General features: G+C 38.3%; 1 protein-coding gene across 1 annotated transcript in view; it reads right to left on the bottom strand.

Moving 5' to 3' along the window:
* Positions 1 to 20,641, bottom strand: part of LOC125280953 (vesicle-associated membrane protein 7-like) — a 29,884-nt gene extending 9,243 nt beyond the window's left edge. The window contains exons 1-3 of the mRNA XM_057309851.1: positions 20,520 to 20,641; positions 17,038 to 17,108; positions 13,208 to 13,304 (exon numbers count right to left, since the gene is read on the bottom strand). Of these exons, the coding sequence (XP_057165834.1) occupies positions 13,208 to 13,304; positions 17,038 to 17,108; positions 20,520 to 20,597 (246 nt within the window). The 5' untranslated portion in view covers positions 20,598 to 20,641. The remainder of the gene's footprint in view (positions 1 to 13,207; positions 13,305 to 17,037; positions 17,109 to 20,519) is intronic.
* Positions 20,642 to 21,964: the final 1,323 nt, after the last annotated feature.

Below are 21,964 nucleotides of genomic sequence, written 5' to 3'. Positions count from 1 at the left end.
ACATATGTTCCTATAGATACTTATCAGACAAATAGAAGCATGCATATAAATGAGTCATCAAATTCATGATAGTGGTTCTTCTGCTGTGGGAGTGGAATGGGCTTCGGAAAGGTACACAGAGACTTTAATCATATGTTTAATTTATTTCTTTTAAAAACAAAGGCCCCTATCAAATATGGCAAAATATTAGGTCAGATAAAGTAAGCTGATGATTACAAGGGCATTAGATGTATTATTCTTAGAAGTTTTTCATATGCTTGAAATTAATTTTCATAATAAAATTGTTTTGATCCCCAACTATGGCCTCTGATCATGTGGTATTTAAATATTATGACAGGCTTCCTTTTCTTAAAAAAAGAATTTATTTATTTACGTAATCTCTACACCCAATGTGGGGCTCAAACTCATGACCCTGAGATCAAGAGACATACACTCTTCTGACTGAGCCAGCCAGGTGCCCCTACACATGCTTCCTAATACAACAGAACGAGTTAATATTGATTATGTAATTTTATAACTGCCATTTTAAAATTCTTTGTAAGAATGTAATGTCAGTTCTCCACTGTTTGGCTGTTATGCTTTATCCATCTATTGCGATACTTAATCCACACTTAATATTGCAGTTAAGTTTATATAAATCTGTCTTCTTCAGTAGATTAAGCTGTGGCAAATATCTTATATTCTTTTATTACTGAAGATGACCAACATATTGTTTTGTATATAATAGGCCCCTGAAGAACACTTTTTAGTGAATATTGAATGAATCTAAATGGCTTGGACAGTATTATCTGAGCTCTTGTGTTAGAACTTTCATAAAATACAAATGCAATCTTAGATAACGATTTACTTTATTGATTCTCCTTTGTAGATTATATAAACTGATGTGACCTTATCTTTTTTCTGCTATAAAATGATGTAGAGGATTGCTTTGCTCAAATAAATAGTATTAATTTAAATAAGGCTGAGGGCTTGTTTGCTAGGGTTGTAGGTAACTATTCATCATCATATTCTTAATTCTTCATATAGAGCCTGGCAGACAGTAGATCCTCAAAAGATATTTGTTGAATAAATCAATCAATAAAAGTTGCAGGGTTGGCAGAGATAAGAGAGTGATAAACTCAGTCTGGGCAATGAGGAGATGACTCTTGAGTTGGGTTTTGATGAGTGAGTAGAAGTTTTCTAGGGCAAGGAAAAAGAGAGGGAACAGCATGTGTAAAGGTGTGAAATAACGCAATACGTATTTTGGAAACCTACAAATAGTTCGGTATTTTTTGAGATTTATACATTGCAAGATTGTGATCCCTTGGAGCTATGACTAGAAATATAGTCAGAAGAAAGCTCATTATGTTAGGGGGTTGGACTCTACCCTGTGTGGACAAAGGTGCAGCATGGGAGGGTTCAAGAAGGCTATATATAGATAGGGGTGACTGAGTGGCTCAGTCCCTTAAGCACCCAATTCTTGATTTTGGCTCAGGTCGTTATTTCATTGCTGTGAGATCAAACCCTGTGTCAGGCTCTGTGCTCAGTTGGGAGTCTGCTTGAGACTTCTCTCTCTCTGCCCCTTCCTCTGCTCTCTGTGTGCTCTCTCTCTAGCAATAAATACATAAATCTTAAAAAAAAATTAGAGATGTCTCTATATAATACTCCTAATTGCATTTTACTTTATCTTACTAATTTTTTTTTATTATTGAAGCATAGTTGACATGCAATGTCATATTAGTTTCAGGTGTACAACATGATGATTCTACAATTCTGTACGTTATTCAAGGCTCACCATGATAAGTGTAGCCACCATCAATCACCATACAACATCATTACAACATTATTGACTATATTCCCTATGCTGTACTTTTCACCTCTGTGCGGTTTTTTTTAGAGGGAGGGCAGGGGAGGGGCAGGAGAGAGGGAGAGAGAGAATCTTAAGCAGGCTCCACCTCACAACCTAAGATCATGATCTGAGCCAAAATCAAGAGTCAGATGCTTAACCGACTGTCCACCCAGGCGCCCCTCTGTGATTTATTTTATAAATGGAAGTTTGTACCTCTTATTCCCTTCACCTATTTTTTTAAAAGATCTTATTTATTTATTTATTTATTTATTTATTTATTTGAGAGAGAGAGAGAGAGAGAGCAGAGAGAGGAGCAGAGGGGGAGGTACAGGGAGGGGGAAAGAATCTCAAGCAGACACTGCACTGAGCATGAGCCCTACATGGGGCTTGATTTCACAACCCTGAGATCATGACCTGAGCCAAACAGTGGGTTGCTTCGACCAACTGAGCCACCCAGGTGCCCCTCCCCTTCACCTATTTTGCCCGCTCTTCCCAAACCCTGCCCTCTGGCAACCACCAGTTTGCTCTTTGTACTTATGAGTCTGTTTCTGTTTTGTTTGTTCATCTGTTTTATTTTTGAGATTCCACATATAAGCTATAGTAATCAAAACAGTATGGTATTGGCACAGAAATAGACACATGGATCAATGGAACAGAATAGAGAGCCCAGAAATAAACCCATGCTTATATGGTCAATTAATCTATGACAAAGGAAGCACGAATATACAATGGGGAAGGGCAGTCTCCAATAAACAGTGTTGGGAAAATTGGACAGCTATATTCAAAAGAATGAAACTGAACCACTGTCTTATGCCATACACTCAAAATGGATTAAAGACTTAAATGTGAGACCTGAAACCATAAAACTCCTAAAAAAATATGGCTATGTCTCCTTAGGCAAGGAAAACAAAAGCGAACTATTGGGACTATGCCAAGATAAACACAAATTTTTGCATAGGAAAGGAAACCATGATACTTGCATTTTTAAAGAACAGTCTAGTTTCAGTGTGGAGGATGACTGGAGTAGAATAGAACTAAAAAAAGGGAGAACAATTAGAGGAAAGACAGTAGTTAGACAAGAAATAATAGAGCGTGGAATGACACAGGAAGTGGCACTGGGATGGGCAGAAGATGGAATTTAGCCATTCTGTGGACTATTATTTAGCAATGAAAAGGAATAAAATATTGATACACACAACAACATGAATATCAAAAATTATTGCTAAGTCAAGAAGTCAACCACAGGGGAGCCTGGGTGGCGCAGTTGTTAAGCGTCTGCCTTCCACTTGGGTCATGATACCAGCGTTCTGGGATTGAGCCCCACATCAGGCTCCCTGCTTAGCGGGAAGGCTGCCTCTCTCTCTCCCCCACTCCCCTTGCTTGTGTTCCCTCTCTCATTGCCTCTCTCTCTCTGTCAAATAAATAAAATCTTAAAAAAAAAAGTCAAACACAATATGTATTGTATAATTTTATTTATATGAAATTCTAGAAAAGGCAACATTATAGTGACAGCAGATCAGTGGTAGGCAGGGGTCAGGGGTGGTGAAGTCAACTGCAAAGGACAGCAGGAAGATTTTAAGATGAAAGAGCTATTCTATAACTTGATTGTGGTTACACAATTGTACACAAGTAACACAATTCATCAAACTCTATAAAGTGGGTAAATACTATTTTACATAAATAATATCTTAATAAATTGTTTCTAAAAGTGAAAAAATGAGGCCAAGAACAAAAAAGATCTAGGAGGCAGAATCAATAGAACTTGGTGAGTAAAAAGTATGTGCGTATTTTGTTTTACATGGCGGCTGTGTTTCTAGAAAAGATCGGTAAAAATAAAATTTAAAATGCTCTAAGGTAAATAACTGTTCGATCCTTACTAATTGCTTTAAAAGTATTTTCTAATAGAGAATTTTGAACATATACAAAAGTTGACAGAATGGTATAATGAACCCCTATATACTCAACATCCAGGTTTTTTTTTTTTTCTTTCTTTCTTTTTTTTACAATTTTATTTATTTATTTGAAAGAGAGAAAGCATGAGCTAGGGGGTGCTGAGGGAGAGGGAGAAGCAGACTCCCCGCTGAGCAGGAAGCCTGAATTGGGGCTTGATCCCAGGACCCCAGGATCATAGCCTGAGCCAAAGGCAGACTCAACTGACTGAGCCACCCAGGCACCCTCAACAACTAGTTTTAATAGTTATCAATTTATGGCCAATTTTGTTTCATTTATACCCTATTCTACTCCTGAACTATTCTGAAGCTCAGACATTATAAAAATTCACTCAAAATATTTTAACATGTATCTCTAATAAGTAATGACTCTTTAAAGCGTAACCACAATACCATTATCACACCTAAAATTTATAATACTCTTCAATGTCATTTAATATCAGAGTTCAAATATCTGATTATTTTATGAAGTTACAAATTTTCATTTTTATAGTTTGTTTGAGTCAAATTCCAAATAAGGACCACACATTGCAATTGATACACCTTCTCAACCCATTTTTTGGTAAGTTCTCCCTCTTTTTTTTCCCTTGCAATTTATTTGTTGACTAACCCATATCTTTCTTAACGTAAGAAATACATCTGTTATGCAAATAACTACCTATTACTTTAATGGGCTTTTAATTTTCATTGTTTTATAATTTTTAAAAATATTTTAGTTGCATTCCAATCATTTTTGGATAAAGCCATAGTTGGGCAACATAGGATTATCTCACAGTATCCCTGGTATGTATTTGCTTTTGGCCATTTGTTTTAAGCACTATTTAAGTATCAAGACAGGTGAGCATCACTTACAGTTGTTTGGAGATCATTAGTTCTATCAGTGAAGATGTTCAATCTGTTTTCGCTTTCCAAAATTTCATCAATATTTTGGGACATAATATTTTTTACATCAGTTACTTGACTCCTTAGTGTAGATATCGAGCTACCATCTTGATTGTTATTGTATTTCATCTATATAGAAGTGAAATATAATACAAATATTATTTTCTATAATTGAAATCTATTATAGTATATTGTACAAATTGAACAGAAGTGTCAAAGGTACATTTCACTTGTTTTTCAGCATAAGGAATCAACTAAGCTTCAGATTGTCCCACCTTCATCTTGCTAAGAAAAGAGGGGGGATGGATGGGAGAGCAATATTTCAATGTATTCAATCAGTGGTGAAAGTCTTTTTTTTTTTTAAGTTGTTTATTTATATATTTATATAGATTTTTAAAGAGAAGTTTTAGGGTCACAGTAAATTTGAGTGGAAAGTACAGAGTCTTCACATACCCTTATCCCCTCCACCCCTGCCGCCCCAGGTCCCTATCAACATCTCACACCAGGGCGGTACGTTTGCTACAATGGAGGAGCCTCCATTGATATATCATTATCACCCAAAGTCTATAGTTTACATTACGGTTCACTGTTGGTGTTGTACATTCCTTCGGTTTGGACAAATGTGTAATGACATGTATTCACCAGTATAGTATCATACAGAACAGTTTCACTGCCCTTAAAATCCTCTGTGCTCCACCTATTCAAGCATCCCTTCTCCCTAAGCCCTAGCAGCAATTGGTCTTTTTATTGTCCACATAGCTTTGTCTTTTCCGGAATGTCATATAGTTGGAATCAAGTAGCCTTTTCATATTGGCTTTTTTTCACTTAGTAATATGCATTTAAGGTTCCCCCATATCTTTTCATGGGTTGTTTGCTCATTTCTTTTTAGTGTTGAATAACAGTCAATTGTTTGGATGTACCACAGTCTATCCATTTACCCCATGGGAAGACATCTTGGTTGTTTCCATGTTTTGGCAATTATCAATAATGCTGCTATAACACTTGTATGCAGGTTTTTGTGTGGACATAATTTTTCAACTCATGTGAACACCAAGGGAGTGATTGCTGGATCTTATGGTAAGAGTATGTTTAGTTTTGTAAGAAACTGCCTAACTATCTTCCAAAGTGACTGTTCCATTTTGCATTCCCATCAGCAGTGAATATGACTTCCTATTGCTCCACATCCTTGTCAACATTATGTGTCGTCAGCGTTTTGAATTTTGGCCTTTCTTTTTTTTTTTTAAGATTTTATTTATTTATTCGACAGAGATAGAGACAGCCAGCGAAAGAGGAAACACAAGCAGGGGGAGTGGGAGAGGAAGAAGCAGGCTCCCAGCGGAGGGGCCTGATGTGGGCCTCGATCCCATAACGCCGGGATCACGCCCTGAGCCGAAGGCAGACGCTTAACCGCTGTGCCACCAGGCGCCCCTGAATTTTGGCCTTTCTAATAAGTATGTAGGGGTATCTTATTGTTGCTTTAATTTGCAATTCCCTAATGATGTGTTATATTGAACATCTTTCCTGTTTATTTGCCACCTGTAGATCTTCTTTGGTGAGACCATCCATTCAGGTCAGTGGCCCATTTATTTTAAAGACTTTATTTTTTTAAGTAATCTCTACATCCATCATGGGGCTCACACCCACAACCCCAAGGTCGAGGGTCACACGCTCTACCGACTGAGCCAGCCAAGTGCCCCTTTGGCCCTTTTTTGAATCAGATTGTTTACCATCTAATTGTTGAGTTTTCACAGTTGTCTATTTTGGATAATAGATATGTCTTTCGCAAATATTTTTTTCCAGTCTGTGGCTTATCTTCTCATTCTCTTGACAGTTTTTGGATACAATCTGACAATCTCTCTCTTAATTGTTGTATTTAGACCATTAACTTTTAAAGTGATTATTGATAGAGTTGGACTAATATCTACCATATTTGTTACTGTTTTCCATTCATTGTTCTTGTCCTTTGTTCCTATTTTTGTCTTCTACTTTATCCATATTAAACAAAAATGATCTCTACGATAGAGTGTTATATAAAAAAGTAAGCTGCAGCTGCAGAACAGTATCAAATAATAACTTATTGAACACTTAATATGTACCAGCTACTGTTTTAAGCACTTCACACATATTAACTCATTTAATTCCCAAACCACCATATAAAGTAGTATTTTTATCATCTTTTATTTTCTTAAGAAGAAAACTGAGGGGTGCCTGACTGGTGCAGTTGCTAGAGTGCTTGACTCTTGATCTCGGGGTCTTGAGCTCAAACCCCACGTTGGGTGTGGAGCCTACTTAAAATTAAAAAAAAAAAGAAAAAGAAAGAAAGAAAACTGAGACTGAAAGTAATAAGGTCACCAAATTGTTACCCAGCAAAACAAGGACAGACTCAGGCTTCAGAGATCAAGCCTTTACCCATTGCATTAATGAACTCAGTTTTGTGAACTTAGAAGGTACATATAACTTATGTTACATATATTATAAACATATATGCATATAAAATGTATATTCACATATACTTATTATATATTTATTTATATGCATATTTATACGTAAATCATTCTGGAAGGTTATACACTAGGCTGTCTGTTAAGAGTGCTCACTTCAGGGCCTTTGATTGAAATTGTAGGAGATATTCATATTTTGCTTTATATACTTTTGTGTTATTTTACTTTATTAATGATAATTATTTTTTAAGTAAAAAATATTAGAAACCCCTGCTCTTTGGCAAGTGATCAAATCACCCATTTTTTAAAAAAAATCTTTTTAAAATAAATGTTTTATTTATTTATTTGAGAGAGAGCAAGCGAGAGGAGAGAGGGCACGCCCAAGTGGGAGGAGGGGCAGAGGGAGAGAGAGAGTAGCAGACTCCCCGCTGGGCAGGGATCCCGCCACAGGGCTCAATCCCAGGACCCTGGGACCATTACCTGAGCCCAAGGCAGACACTCAGCTGAGCCACCCAGGCCCCCCTCAAATCCACCTTAAACAGAACTCTGATCTTGCTGATTATTGGACCATGCAATTTACAATTGATGTTCTGTGCGGAGCTCACTAGGTAAATGTAGAAAAAAAAGGTTGCTAGCTGAATTTGTGTCCCTCCAAAAAGATATGTGCAATTCTTAACACCAGATAGCTGTGAATGTGACCTTACCTGGAAATAAGGTCTTTGCAGATATAATCAAGTTAAGATCAATGATTAATTTTTTTTGTTCCTTTTTTCTCTTTCTCTCCTTTTAAAAAAAGCTTATTTTTTAACCCAAGGGAATCATTTAAGTTTTGTTAGAATAATGTATTCATAGTCCATTCATTGACATTCAGCTTCTATACACACACACACACACACACACACACGCACACGTATATATTTAAATCTCAAAACTATTTTTATCTTGTTAACTATTGTATAAGAAATTCAACAACTTTTATAAAATTTTCTACAGATTTAATGCTTACCAGGTTAGCTTATAAATGTTAAACAGAAATTTCTTTGATGTCAGATGTGTTAACTGCTTAAAATGTGCATATTTTCATATGGTAACTAGTCTTCAGGGAGCTATGTCAATAATATATTTTGGCTGTGTTGAATATGCAGAATTCTTCACAAGAAAATTTATGAATTTAATATAAAAGCATCTATCCTTAATTATTTTTCACACATTGTGGTGGACACACCCTATGGTGACCCCCGATGTATCACATTCTTGAAAACCCCCCCCCAAGTATAACTTGCTTCTAACTAATAGCAAAGGTATTAGGATGTCACTCCTCTGATTATGTCACATTATATAAAATTCAGTAAACTGGAGTAGGGAGATTGTTCTGCTGGCCTCGAGAAGCAAGCAGCAAAGTAGCAAGGAACTATTATCAGTCTCTAGGATCTGAGGGTGTCCCCTGGCCAACAGCCAGCAAAAACCTGCATCCCTGGCACAACTATAAGAAAACGAATCCTGCAACAGGCTCTAAATGAGCCTGGAAGCCGAATCTTCCCAGGCTTCTGGATGAGAACGCAGCCTGGCTGACGATCCTCACCGCAGCTTTGTGAGACCCTGAGAAGAGAGCCTGTTAAGTGGGTCCTGGATTCCTGACCCACAAGAACTATGAGATGTTAAGTGCGTGCTCTTTTAGGCTGCTGATTTGTTAGATACATAAGAGAAAACTAAAACAGGTATACTTAGAATATTTTATTATGGAAAAGTTCAAACATATACAAATGAGAGAGAAGGTATAATCAATCCCTATGTACCCATCACCTAGTGTCAACACATAGCCAATCTTGTTGCATCTGTGCTACTACTGATTACCCCTTCCCCAAATGTATTATTTCAAAGCAAATCCCAGACGTTATAGTATTTTAATCTGTAAATACCTCAGTTTGTATCTCTAAAAGATATAGCCTCATTTTTCTTAAAAATAAAACCACAACATAATTATCATACCTACAAAAATTCCTTAATATCATCAAACATCCAGTTTGTGTACATATTTATCAAAAACAAATCAGGTTTGTTTTTTTTTTTTAACACTTGTTTTGTTGATCCAAGATCCAAAGTCCACATTTAGTTGATATGTGTAAGTCTCATTCTGTGAGTTCTCCTTAACTTTTTCCCTGTTGCAATTTATTTGTTGAAGAAATTGGATGGTCTTACAGATCTTCTCATATTCTGGATTTTGCTGATTGCATTGCTGTGGTATCATGCAGTGTGGTCACTGATCTCTCTATTTCCCGTAAACTGGTAGTTCGATATGAAGGCTTGGTCATATTCAGGTTTGTTGTTTTGGGCAAGCATACTTCAGATGTGTGCAATATACTACTCATTGTGTAACGACAGGAAACATAACTAATGATTGATCATCTCCCTTATTGTGACCTTAGGAATAATCAATGGTTTTAGGTGTTTTGAGCCCGTTTCCTCTGTTATGAAGTTCCTTACCAGCTTCTCACCTGATTTTTTTCAATCATTGATTATGACTGCTTAAATCCATTATTTCATCAGGGATAATAAAATAGTGAAATTTATCACCTCTTCTTTGTTTATTAGCTGGAATACTTCTATAAAGACCAAAAGAACCTTTTCCCTAGCAACTACTTGTTTTCTTTGAGGTACAGTTCATATAGGAAAGTCAGAATAAATGATTGAGTCTTTTATGTATTGGTTTTTAGAGTGATGAGGTGGATCCTTAGTATCTTCCAGAGTTGACTGATGAGGGATTATTTCGTCTTTGATAGTATCTAGGAACTGATGGAATTTAACATATTTGATGTGTTACAAGCCACTGCAGTTATTATTCTTTCCCACTTTCAAGCTATCCCATTACTGACCAGTGTTAGCCTCTCTAAGTTGGCTCCTAAAGTCTTTGGACATGAGCACAGTGAACTTTGATGGCTTCCTTGCTTCTGGTATGACCAAATGCTTCTGGCTTGTATGTTTCCTGCCTGATATCTGCAATCAGGCAGGTTCCTTTTAGTGTGAAATGGTATTTAGAGACTATAATTTAGATGCTAAGGGGTCACACTGCTCCTGGGTTGCTCATTATTTCTAATGTTTTTCAATAGATACTCTGGGAAGTACCTTTTTTTGAAAGAGAAAATTATTCATGTGATATATTTTCAATGAAAAAATTTTCGGGGCGCCTGGCTGGCTCAGTCGGTGGAGCATGTAACTCTTGATCTTGGGCGTCATGAGTTTGAGCCCCACACTGGGTATAGAGATTATTTAAAAATAAAATCTTTAAAAAAAAAAAAAAACTCAATACTTAATTTTCAATTAAAAATTGTCACAATTTGATTTTCTTTTAAAAATATTTAATTTTCAATTAAAATTTAGGATTATAAGGTTTACTTAATTCTTTGACCTTACATTTGCAACTCTTGCTGAAAATCTTGATTCCTAATGACATTAACTTGATTATGCAAAGTAATATATCTATACAAACCAATTTTAGAATAGCAACCCAATGTTATCACTAACAATGTGACACTTAAAAATAAATACTTTAAGATTTATTTTTAGTTCTTTTGTTATTAGGGTATACTCTCACTAGGAATATACAATCGGATTATTGTGTTTTAAAATCACTTGAAATAAATTTTTGCTGTCTTTTCAAGCCATCAACTCAATACACAATTAGGTTCTTAACGTTTTTTTCTTTTGAGTTTTAGGGATTACTTTTTAAAATTAAAACAATTATTATGGTAAGATTTACATAACAAATTTATAATTACAATGATTTTTAACTTTATAGTTCAGAGACATTAAGTATATTCACATTGTTGTGCAATTATCATCACCACCATCTCCAGAACATTTTCTCTCTTCCCAAACTGAAACTCTGTACTATTAAACACTAATTCCTCCTCACCCCTTTCCCCCAGGCTCTGGCAACAAATATTCTACTTTTTGTCTTTATGAATCTGATTACTTAGGTATTTGTCCTCTTCTGACTGTCTTATTTCACTCTATGGACAATTTTTTAAATATTTAATTTTATAATTTTATATACTTTTATTTTTTATTTTATAATTATGTAAAATATTAACATGGTTTTAAAGTCCAATCTGGAAAACAAGTTTCATTCAGAGAGGCCTAGTTCCTATTCCTGTCCCCTATCCCTACACAGGCAATGATTAAAATGTTTTTGGTTTATCCTTTTCTTGCCCCCATCCCCCCCTTTTTTTACTATAAGCAAGCAAATACATATATTTGTATTTACTCCTGCTTTCTTAAATGGTTGCAAATAAGAATGGTAAACAATAGTATACCATACATACTTTCTCTATCTTGTTTTATTAACTTATTTGTATGTCAAGAATATCATTCTTTATCATTACATAAAGATAGAAGTTCTCCATTCTCACTCATCTTATAGCTCTTATCTCCTAATTCCAAACTGTTTTGTCAGCTCTAGTACAATGTTTAGGGGTACAGTTGGAGGTTACATACCATATACTTTCCTAATACTTGTTGAAAATCTGTAGCAACTGCATTTGAAGGAGAAAAATGTTCTTGCGACATCAAAGGATTTCTCAGAAAAGTATCACTAACCTGGGGACATTAATGGAAATATTTAACCTATATAGATAATTTCAACTGGAGAATTACAGAGCAAATGTTTATTTGAAGCAAAGTCTGGCAGAAATGTGAAATAAAAGAATATTCTATTTCCACACTATTTCTAGCTTTTTAGTGGCAGGGTGTCCTTTCTAATCAAATCTGCAGTATTTACGAAAACTGTGCTTGCCCAGTCTTCTCCACTGCTGTAGTACAGATCACAGTCTCACAGAGTGAGACCGCAAATGCACTTTGAGTCTTTGGTATGTCTAAGGACTTGAGGGGAAGAGCAGATGTTCACCTCTGGCAGGCAAAGAAAGATGGGAGTCCATGATATTTTCTAAATAAGTGTTTTTTATTTTGCCTCCCCCCCCCCCAAAATCCATTCAACGATGACAAAACAATCCCAACTGAATGTCATGGTGCTATCTTTCAAACCCTTATGGTTGTTTTTTTCTTTTTTCTTTTTCCAAACCCTTATGGTTGTTATAGGACATTTCAAAGTCTCAAGAAGGAATTCTTGCAAATGTTTGTACTCAATGTTGTATTCCCCAGAAATAGTGGTAAAATGCATGTGGTTGGCAATTTGGTATCATCTGGTTTTGAAAAGATGGTAAAGTTCGGATGTTTTGTCATAGTAGCAGAGAGGGAGAAAAATTAGAGTATAGTCACTTAAATGGCTAACAGTGCTTAGCATCTAGACTCTAGCAATTATTAAGGTGTGTTTGAAGAGTGAATTTCAGTATTAGTCCTTATAATCCTTGATTCTATATGTGATTACAGTTTGAATTGTGTTAAAGCAAGATAGTATGCTAACAAAGTATATGCATGATTCATGAATATGACTGGAGAATAACTGTTAGTAACTATAGTATTGCTGACTGATTTTTCCATTAATGTTTTTTACTTATTTATTTATTTATTTTAGGAAAGATCTATTTACTTATTTTAGAGAGAGAGCACGCACAAATGGGGGGAGGGGCAGAGAGAGAATCCCAAGCACATTCCCAGCTGAGCAGGGAGCCTGATGTGGGGCTTGATCCTATGATCCTGAGGTCATGACCTGAGCCAAAATCAAGAGTTGTATGCCTAACGAACTGAGCCATCCAAGGCACCCCTGTTTGTAAATTAAATACACATGTTATTGAAATGGTATATTAAATATTAGTAAAGTTTAATTTCTTATTTTTAAAGAACAAGATAAATACAAAGAGAGAGTCTAATAGATCTGTGTGGGTAGTCTTTGCAGACCTTGCTTTAGGGTTGGGAGAAATGTGGAAACAGGGCAGATGAAGAACAGGGGTAAGAAATCTCTGAAAGTAAAAAAAAAAAAAAAAAAAAGACAAAAGAAAAGAAATCTCTGAAGGTCATTAATAGCTCTGCTTTATAGACAAATGAGTGATCTGCTTTTAGGTAGTGACACTACTACTAACACACGATAAAACAAAGACCTCATAACTTCAATAACTGAAAAAGTCCTTGAAGTAGCATAAGAAATTACTTACATTTTTAAGAAATGCAGATGGTGTTATGGTATCCAAGGCATTGTCTGTAGCACATAGGTATGTGATTCCATCAATAAAGAGAGTGTGGTAGACAAAGCTTTGAAAAGAATACATTCATTTACATGATAACATTGAAGAAATTAAGTACCTTCGTAGAGAATCTGCTTTTATTTCCAAGCTCTCAGTAGTGTATACAAGTTGTATAGATAACGTTTTATAATAAGAATTAGAAAATCTTTCATACATGTGAAAAATTAAATCATGTTAAATAAAAACTCTATTAAATTAGAATATGTATTTAAAATTTCATCAGTAAAAATGAAATACAATAAAGAGAAAACTCTATCATTCTATTTATCTACCCATATTTAAAATAGCTTTGATAGGGGTGCCTGCGGGGCTCAGTCAGTTAAGTGTCTGCCTCCGGCTTGGGTTGTGATCCCGGGGTACTGGGATGGAGCCCCACATAGGGCTCCCTGCTTGGCGGGGAGTCTGCCTCCCCCTCTGCCTCCCTCCTGCTCCCCCCCCCCCCCCCGCCGCTTGTGTTCTCTCTCTCTCAAATAAATAAATACAATCTTAAAAAAATGGCTTCGATAGATAATTACTCATTCCAAGACTGAATAAAGATTCTCATCAAATAGAAAATGCTATGTTCACTGATTTTTACTATCCCTATATATTAGGTGGACATATTTAATTTTGGTACTTCTTGGCTTTCTATATTGATAGATTAGAATTTAAAAGTTGTAAACTGCCAATACTAAATATTCCGACGAACAGGATGAATTGGGAAGGGGGAAATTAAACACCTCTATAGAATGTGAAAGTGTATCTTCTCTGACCTTTTTTGCCTTCTCAGAGTCACATATTAGGAAGCTAGAAGACTCTTGGAAAGTGCCTCCATATTTACTGCCCAACAATCCAGAATATTTAAAAACATGGCAACAAAAATAGTTGCTTGGTGCCTAGACTTTTAATCTAATGACTAGATTAAAAGTCATGTATCCATTAAAAAGTCATCTATCCAAATGGTTAGCAGGCACAGACCTGGTCAAATGCTAAATTGGATGTACACAAAAATGACAAATCTCAGAAACAGGGAGAAAAGATGATCCCAGAGGCAGAAAATTTAAAGTATGTGCCCACCTTTTCCAGGTAAATCCTTCATATCATATCATGAATACAACATGCTACAAATATTTTTAATGATGATATTGACTGATACACATAATCCCTACCTGGAAAATATTTTTATTTCTAAGTTGGGAGGAGTCTTTGTTGAAAAAGAGTTGCTAATTCTATCATCTCTCTGAAAGGCATATATGTGATTTGAAGTAAATTGATATTGGATGTGAGGAAGAAATATTTTAAATTTATGCTTAGTATGTTATTAGTGAGTAACATTCAGAAACCATCTTTAAAAGTTAAAAAACTTGAATACGCGATGACTAGGATACACTGTAACTAACAAAGGCAAGATGAGGAAAAGTGTGTATGAGGTACTACGACTTATCTATCATTCTCATACGCTCCCTGAAGGGAAACGCACGTGTGTCTCTTATAGAAAAGAAAAGAAAAGAAGAGAAGAGAAAAGAAAAAAGAAAAAAAAAAAAGAAAACGGCAAACTGAAAACTTTTTCAGAATGGTTACTTGTCTAGGTGGGAAGGGAGAACAGTGTGGAGAGGAAAGGAATGAAAATTAGATTCTTTTTATTTTTATTTTTTTGAAAATTGGACTTCTTTTTTTTTTTTTTTAAGATTTTATTTATTTATTTGACAGAGACAGCCAGCAAGAGAGGGAACACAAGCAGGGGAGTGGGAGAGGAAGAAGCAGGCTCATAGCGGAGGAGCCTGATGTGGGGCTCAATCCCAGAACGCTGGGATCATGCCCTGAGCAGAAGGCAGACGCTTAACGACTGTGCCACCCAGGGGCCCCTGAAAGTGGGACTTCTTAAAGAAAACTTGTTTTCTCAATTTGACTTTGGAACCACATGCATATTCTGCTTAATCATAAAAGCTATTAAATCAAACTTTGAGAAATCCTTGAAAATGAAAAACCATGATGACAAAAATGAACCTAACTTTGTGTGGAGGAACCCAGACAAGAGATGATGGCGTGGTTCCCGTGGTAGGGCTGGAGGCGGTTGGATTCTGGATATTTGGAAGGGAAAGGAAACAGGATTTGCTGATCGATTGGGTTTGGATGTCAAGGAGACAAAAGTCAAGGATTTCACAGGTTTTAGGCCTGAGGAACCAGAAGAGTGATATGTGCAAGACTGCAGGGTGGGGGGCTTGGTTTTGGACATAAGTTTGAGATGCCCATCAGGCATCCAACAGAGATGCAGAACAGGCAGCTGCATATACGAATCAGTTCAGGAAGAGATCCTCAAAAGATTCCAATCAGAATGCACAATACAGGAAAGCAAATAGGAGATGAGAAAAGAACCTCCTTTTGAAATCATGCTGGCGAATAAGTGAGAACAAAGCTAGAATAGCACCATTTTGCACTCCCCAATCAGTGAATGGGTCCAGGATATAGGCAAGGAATATCACTGGCTGCTAGCATGTCAAAAGGAAAAGTAGGGGCGCCTGGGTGGTGCAGTCGTTAAGCGTCTGCCTTTGGCTCAGGGCGTGATCCCGGCGTTATGGGATCGAGTCCCACATCAGGCTCCTCTGCTACGAGCCTGCTTCTTCCTCTCCCACTCCCCCTGCTTGTGTTCCCTCTCTTGCTGGCTGTCTCTATCTCTGTCGAATAAATAAATAAAATCTTAAAAAAAAAAAAAAAGGAAATGTCAGTAGACACATGTACCATCTGATGGAAAAAAACACCTATAGTCTCACAGAAGGGATCCAGCCTGTGGATCCAGCCACGTTAAACATGGTGGACTGTGTTCTGAATATGCAATCAGCAAAACCAGGGAGTGGGAAACTACACTCTACAGGCTCTTCAATGATAATCCGTAAGGAAAAGAAAGCGATGGAGGGGGAAAATATAGATTAAAGAGATTTAAAAGACACCAAAAGAGAAAAACCGGGCAGGATCAGGCTCTTGTGTGTGAGGTTGCATATTTAGGTGCTGAGGCAATGAAGACCCAGGGTAAATGACTGCGATAGGGGCTGGAGTGGTGGTTGAGTTGGGGAAGAGGGAGGAAGCTGTGGATGGGATAGGACGTGTGGCGGGGAGTTTTGGGGATGGCTGACAGTATTCCATATTTTTGGCTTAGGTGGTAGCTGGAGTTGGTGGGGAGGTTCTCTTTTAAAGCTTTATAAAAGCTATACTTTCACGTGATGTGGTTCTTATATTTTGTTTTATTCTACAATATAAAGGTTAAAACAAACCTGCTCTTAAAAAAAAACAGATGAGTCTAAAAGTAATAGATGCTCTTATTTCCCACCTGTTTTTTTACTAGCAAAATGTTGTCAAGACTGGTTTAGGCCATATCATGTTGTGTCCCAAGTGTAGCTTAGAGTGGTTTTATTAAAGATTTTTCAAGTGAAAGTTTCCTTTTTTATTAATGAAATATTTTGGGTATACTAAAAAAGTTTGGAGAATAAGATAACAAGAATATTTTAGATCCACCATCTGGTTATAGATAACAATTTATGTCCCATGGATACCCTTCCCCAACTTCATTTTTCCTCCCTTCCCTTTGCAGAGGTAACCACTATCTTGAATTTGGTGTAAATCATTCTCATTTGATCTTACACTTTTACATACAGAAGTTCTCCTTTCTGAGGGTTCAACTGAGAGCACATGCAACTAACAATTTTCCCCCTCATGTCATTACTAGTGTTAAAAAGCAAGCAGACTTTTATGAGAATAGACCTTACCTTCCCATCTGCATTATGGTCTTTGGCTCAGCTCTAAGAAGCACGAGTTTAAGCACTGTTGCCACTGCTTCCTAAAAATAAATTATCAGCATTTACTTTGTGGAACATTGTAGTGTCTTTAATTATTCCTCTCCCTAAATTTACCAATGGTTTGGTTTATTAAAGAACAACTGTTCACTAGGAGAACCAATGGGTAGTTAGTCATAATGTGTGGTTAGACGCAACTTATGAAATAGTCATTTGACTATGAAGGAAAATATTAAAATTACACAACTATACATATACTTGTGTGCAAATATAGGTTGTACTAATCAGTCTTAGAGTCACATCTTTCATCTGGCTTTAAGGCTTAGGAAGCACTATCTAATCAAACATCTTTTCAGTGACTTCTAGTCACTGAAACTATACCTAAAAATGTTAATGGATTAAAAGTATTCACCCTTGGGGGGCCTGGGTGGCTCACGGTTAAGTGTCCAACTCTCGATTTCAGTTCAGGACATGATCTCAGGGTTATGAGATTGAGCCTTGTGTTGCGGGGGTGGGGTGGGTGGGCTCCATGCTCAGCAGGGAGTCTGCTTGAGATTTTCTCTCCCCCTTTGCCCCTCCCCTGTCTGAGCTCTCTCTCTCTTTAAAATAAAAATAAATCTTAAAAAAAGTATTCAGCCCTTATTCTCTGAATATCCTAAGGTTTCCCTTTCTCTCTCTCTCTCTTTCGCTTTCTTTTTTTCAGCTTTCTTCTTTCCTTATTTTGATTAAGATAAAAATTTTAATTCGATATTATTCACTGATTTCTTTCTATGAACCAAATAACTGTCAAGGTTTTTAATTTCTGTTTCTTGTAAGGCTCATTCTCTGCGGGAAAATGTGCAAGGTGTTGACGATTATCCAGAATATCTTAAATATGATTAATTGTATGGAGTCCTATTAATTTACTTTAGAAGTGTGAAAGGAAACTGAAAGTTACCCAGGAAAACTTGAATAGCCACATTCTTTTTTTTTTTTTTTAAGATTTATTTATTTGAGAGAGAGAACACATGTGCTTGGGGGTGGGTGAAGGGGTGGGGGGAGAGAGTCTCTGGCAGATGTCCCACTGAGCCTGGAGCCCCACGTGGGGCTTGATCTCACAACCCATGAGATTCCAGGGCTCGATCCCACAACTGTAAGATCATGACCTGAGCCGGAACCAAGTCAAATGCTTCCCAATAGCCTACCATACACTGAAAGTCTTCCCTGTTTTGAAAAATGAGGCCCCTTCCTGGACCATGTTTCTTTAGCTTTCACCTTATCTCACTCCCTTTCTAAATGCTTAGAATGCCTAGGGGTGCCTGGGTGGCGCAGTCTTTAAGTGTCTGCCTTCAGCTCAGGGCGTGATCCCGGCGTTATGGGATCAAGTCCCACATCAGGCTCCTCTGCTGGGAGCCTGCTTCTTCCTCTCCCACTCGCCCTGCTTGTGTTCCCTCTCTTGCTGGCTGTCTCTCTCTCTGTCAAATAAATAAATAAAAAATTAAATAAATAAATAAATAAATAAATCTTAAGAAAAACAATGCTGAGAATGTCTAACTTCACTCTCCCGACTTCCTCTCCCATTCAGTTGGCCTCAAGCAATCTGGCTTCTGCCTCTACCACTTCTTCCAAACTGCTACCTGTAAGGTCACCAATCACCTTTTTTTTTTTTAAAGACTTTTATTTATTTTATTTGAGAGAGAGTATGAGTGAGAGAGAGAGCAGGGGGTAGAGGGAGAGGGAGAAGCAGACTCCCCACTGAGCAGGGAGCCCGATGTGGGGCTCAACATGGGGCTCGATCCCAGGACCCCTGAGATCAGGGCCTGTGGTGAAGTCAGATGCTTAACCGACTGAGCCACCCAGGCACCCCCACCAATCTTCTAATTGTAGAGCCCAATAAGCACCTTTTAGATCTTGTTAAACTTCTTTAGATCAATAAAACATTCTTGTAACTTTCTTCTCTTGGCTTTCAGGACACCAGTGCTCTCATTTGGGGTCCCACTTCTCTATCCTGCTCCTAAACGGTGTTCTGACTTTTGGTCCTCTTCTCTCCTCACTCTCATACTTTTCTTTTCTACCCTCTTCTACTAGCTTCAACTGTCAGCCATGACCCTCTGAATGCTACCTATTAGTGCTACCTAACGGACATTTTTTGACTTAAGTCTTTTGGGAATAAGGTGGAGGAAGAAAGACACAAATAGATTGGCCACTTCCAACAGGCAACAAAATTCAACGTGTCCCAAACTGTACTCTCCTCCCTTGCATTCCCTCTGACTTCCTCCCTCGCAATCCCGCTCCTCCATCTGTAGTTTCAATCTTGTTTAATGCCACCTGAGAAAAAAATTTGACAAATTATCATGTCATACACCTTAAATTTATACACCGTGATATGTGAATTATGTCTTAATAATTCTGGGGAAAAAAGATTGAAAAAAAATTGAGAATCGTTCTAGGCATGACCCGGTTCCCTTAGTTTTACAGTCTCTTTAGGATCTGCCCCCTCCTTTCCATCTGCACCCTCGCTGCCCTTCACTCACACCCTTCAGTCTCCTACAGAATCTACAACAATGCCATCCTAACTGGTTCTCTCCCCTCCAGTTCACCTTCCGTATTACAACCAAACCAAGTTTTCCAGAGATGAATCAGATCCTGCTATTCCCCTATTTCATTGGTCCCCAGTTTCCCTACGATAAGAAAATGAATAATATAGGACCCTTCATTAACTATCTTGTCTGCTTTCTTGGCCTCATCTTTAGCCCTACATACTGTGACCCTGTGTTCTAGCCACACTGAGGTTCCTGAGGTTCCCCAAACAAACACACCATACTGTTCCATCTGAATGGAATACCCATTTCCCTTTCATGCCTCAGGCGAAGACTAACTCTTACAAGGCTCCTAAGCCAACCATCCTAATATCACCTCTGCTGTGGTCACCAGCAGCTACCATCCTGAATGCTACCGGAGCAACCTCGACCTATCTCCAACTGGAAGGCTTTTACACTGTAGGACAAACTGTATACAGCCCTTGGTCAAAAGAGACAAAGAGCTCATCAAGGGGCAACTCCAGGTCCCGTCTTTTCTTCATTGCTGCATCCCCTACACCTTTATCCCGGGATTATGCAACTAACACATGTTCAATAAATGTGTGCTGAACTGCAAGTCATTTCTCCGCAGGAGAGATAAAATATTTAAGGGTCTCGGAATTGCAACTGCACGAGGCTGCTAATCGCCTCCAAATAGGTCGCGTGCACCACCAACCCTAACCCCTAGGTGGCGCACGTGCGACCCCGCGGTCCGGATTCTCGGGCTCACAGGCTCCGCGGCTCACAGAAGCCAGCCTCTCGCGGGGCGGGGCCCCTCGCCCCCCACGGTCGGCTCCCGGCCGCCCAGCTGCGCGGCGTCCTGAGGGGCGGGCCCGGCAGGCGCCACTCTTGAAGAGGCGGGACCTGCCGAGGCGAGAGGTCCGGACCCAGAGGTACCTGATAGGATCCGCCGGTCAGGGCCAGCTCCGCTAGGACCGCTCGGCCATTAGCAATACAGCTGTAGGTGATCGTCATGGTGGGCGGGCCAGTGAAGGAAAGGCTTCGGCCGGACTTAACCGCCTGGGACGGCCTCGGGGCGGTGTCTGGGGCGGGACTCCAGACGGTGCTTGCGCAGGCGCGAGGAGCGATTGATTGGCAGGGAGGGAGGCGGGGCCAACCCTGGCCTGGGCTGAGCCTATGATGAGACGGGGGCGGGGTTTCGTGAAAAACTGTCTTTGGGTGAGTGAAACCTTTCTCCTTCCTGGTTATCCTTAATTAATCCATTGCTAGTTGAATGCATACATAAAATGTGGTATATTCAGCCTTAAAAAGGAAGAAAATCCTGACACATGCTAGAACATGGATGAACCTAGAAGACTTTATGCTAAGTGAAGTAAGTCAGTCATAAAATAACAAATATTATATGATTACACATACATGAGGTACCTAGAGTAGTCAGATTTATAGAGACAAATTAGAATGGTGGTTGTAGGTGTGGGGAGTAGGGGGGAGGGAGGAGGGAGGAATGGGGAGTTAGTGTGAAATGGGTACAGAGTTTCAGTTGGGGAAGGTGACAAAGTTTTGGAAATGGATGGTGATAATTATTGCACAACAATGTGGACATACTTAATGCCACAGAATTGTACACTTAAACATGTACAGTTAAAATGGTAAATTTTATGTTATGAATATTTAACCACAATCTTAACAATTAAAAATTTTTAACCCATTGAAAAAAGTCATTTGGTGAGAGCCAGTGTACTTCACAGTACTACCTACCTAACTTCATTCACAGCCTAGAACATGAAAAGTATAGACCTTGATTTAAAATAAAATTCATCCATTAACTCAACTAGTGTTTGTTGAACTCACAGTGCGAGGATGCTAACATGCAGGCCCTGGGCCCTGGCTGGGAGGGGTTCTTTCTGGAAGTAGTTACAGAGGCATGTGCAGACAGATGCCAATCTCAAGTGATATGTGCAGGTTGTGGTGGAAAGATAAACTAAGTTGCAGAAGCTGGAGTGGAGGCAGCTAATTCTTGGGAGAGCTGCCTGACTTAGGAGGAATTGGAATTCTTTAAGTGGGGAGGAAGGCTAGGACACTCTAAACAGAGGCAACAGCTTCTGTAAAGGCTTGGAGCAGGCAGGTGGGTTTGGGGAATGGGTGTGAGTGAGTGTGGCAGAGGAAAGGTGTGTGGTAGAGTGGGTGGGAGATGAGAGGGGGAGGGGTGGTAGAATAAGTTGGCATTTTTAAAAATATAAGCTTCAGGTAAGTGTATATATTTTCATTAGCAGGGTGCCAGTGGTAGAGTGAAAAGAAATCAGACAGACTTGGATTAAATATAGACATTGCCATATACCCTGCGCCCTCATTGTAACTTAACCTTTCTGAGACTCAGTTTC

Source organism: Ursus arctos, unplaced genomic scaffold (assembly GCF_023065955.2).
Source record: "Ursus arctos isolate Adak ecotype North America unplaced genomic scaffold, UrsArc2.0 scaffold_9, whole genome shotgun sequence".
Taxonomy (NCBI): domain Eukaryota; kingdom Metazoa; phylum Chordata; class Mammalia; order Carnivora; family Ursidae; genus Ursus; species Ursus arctos.
The sequence above is the reverse complement of the archived record's forward strand: the minus strand, read 5'-3'. Positions and strand labels throughout refer to the sequence as shown.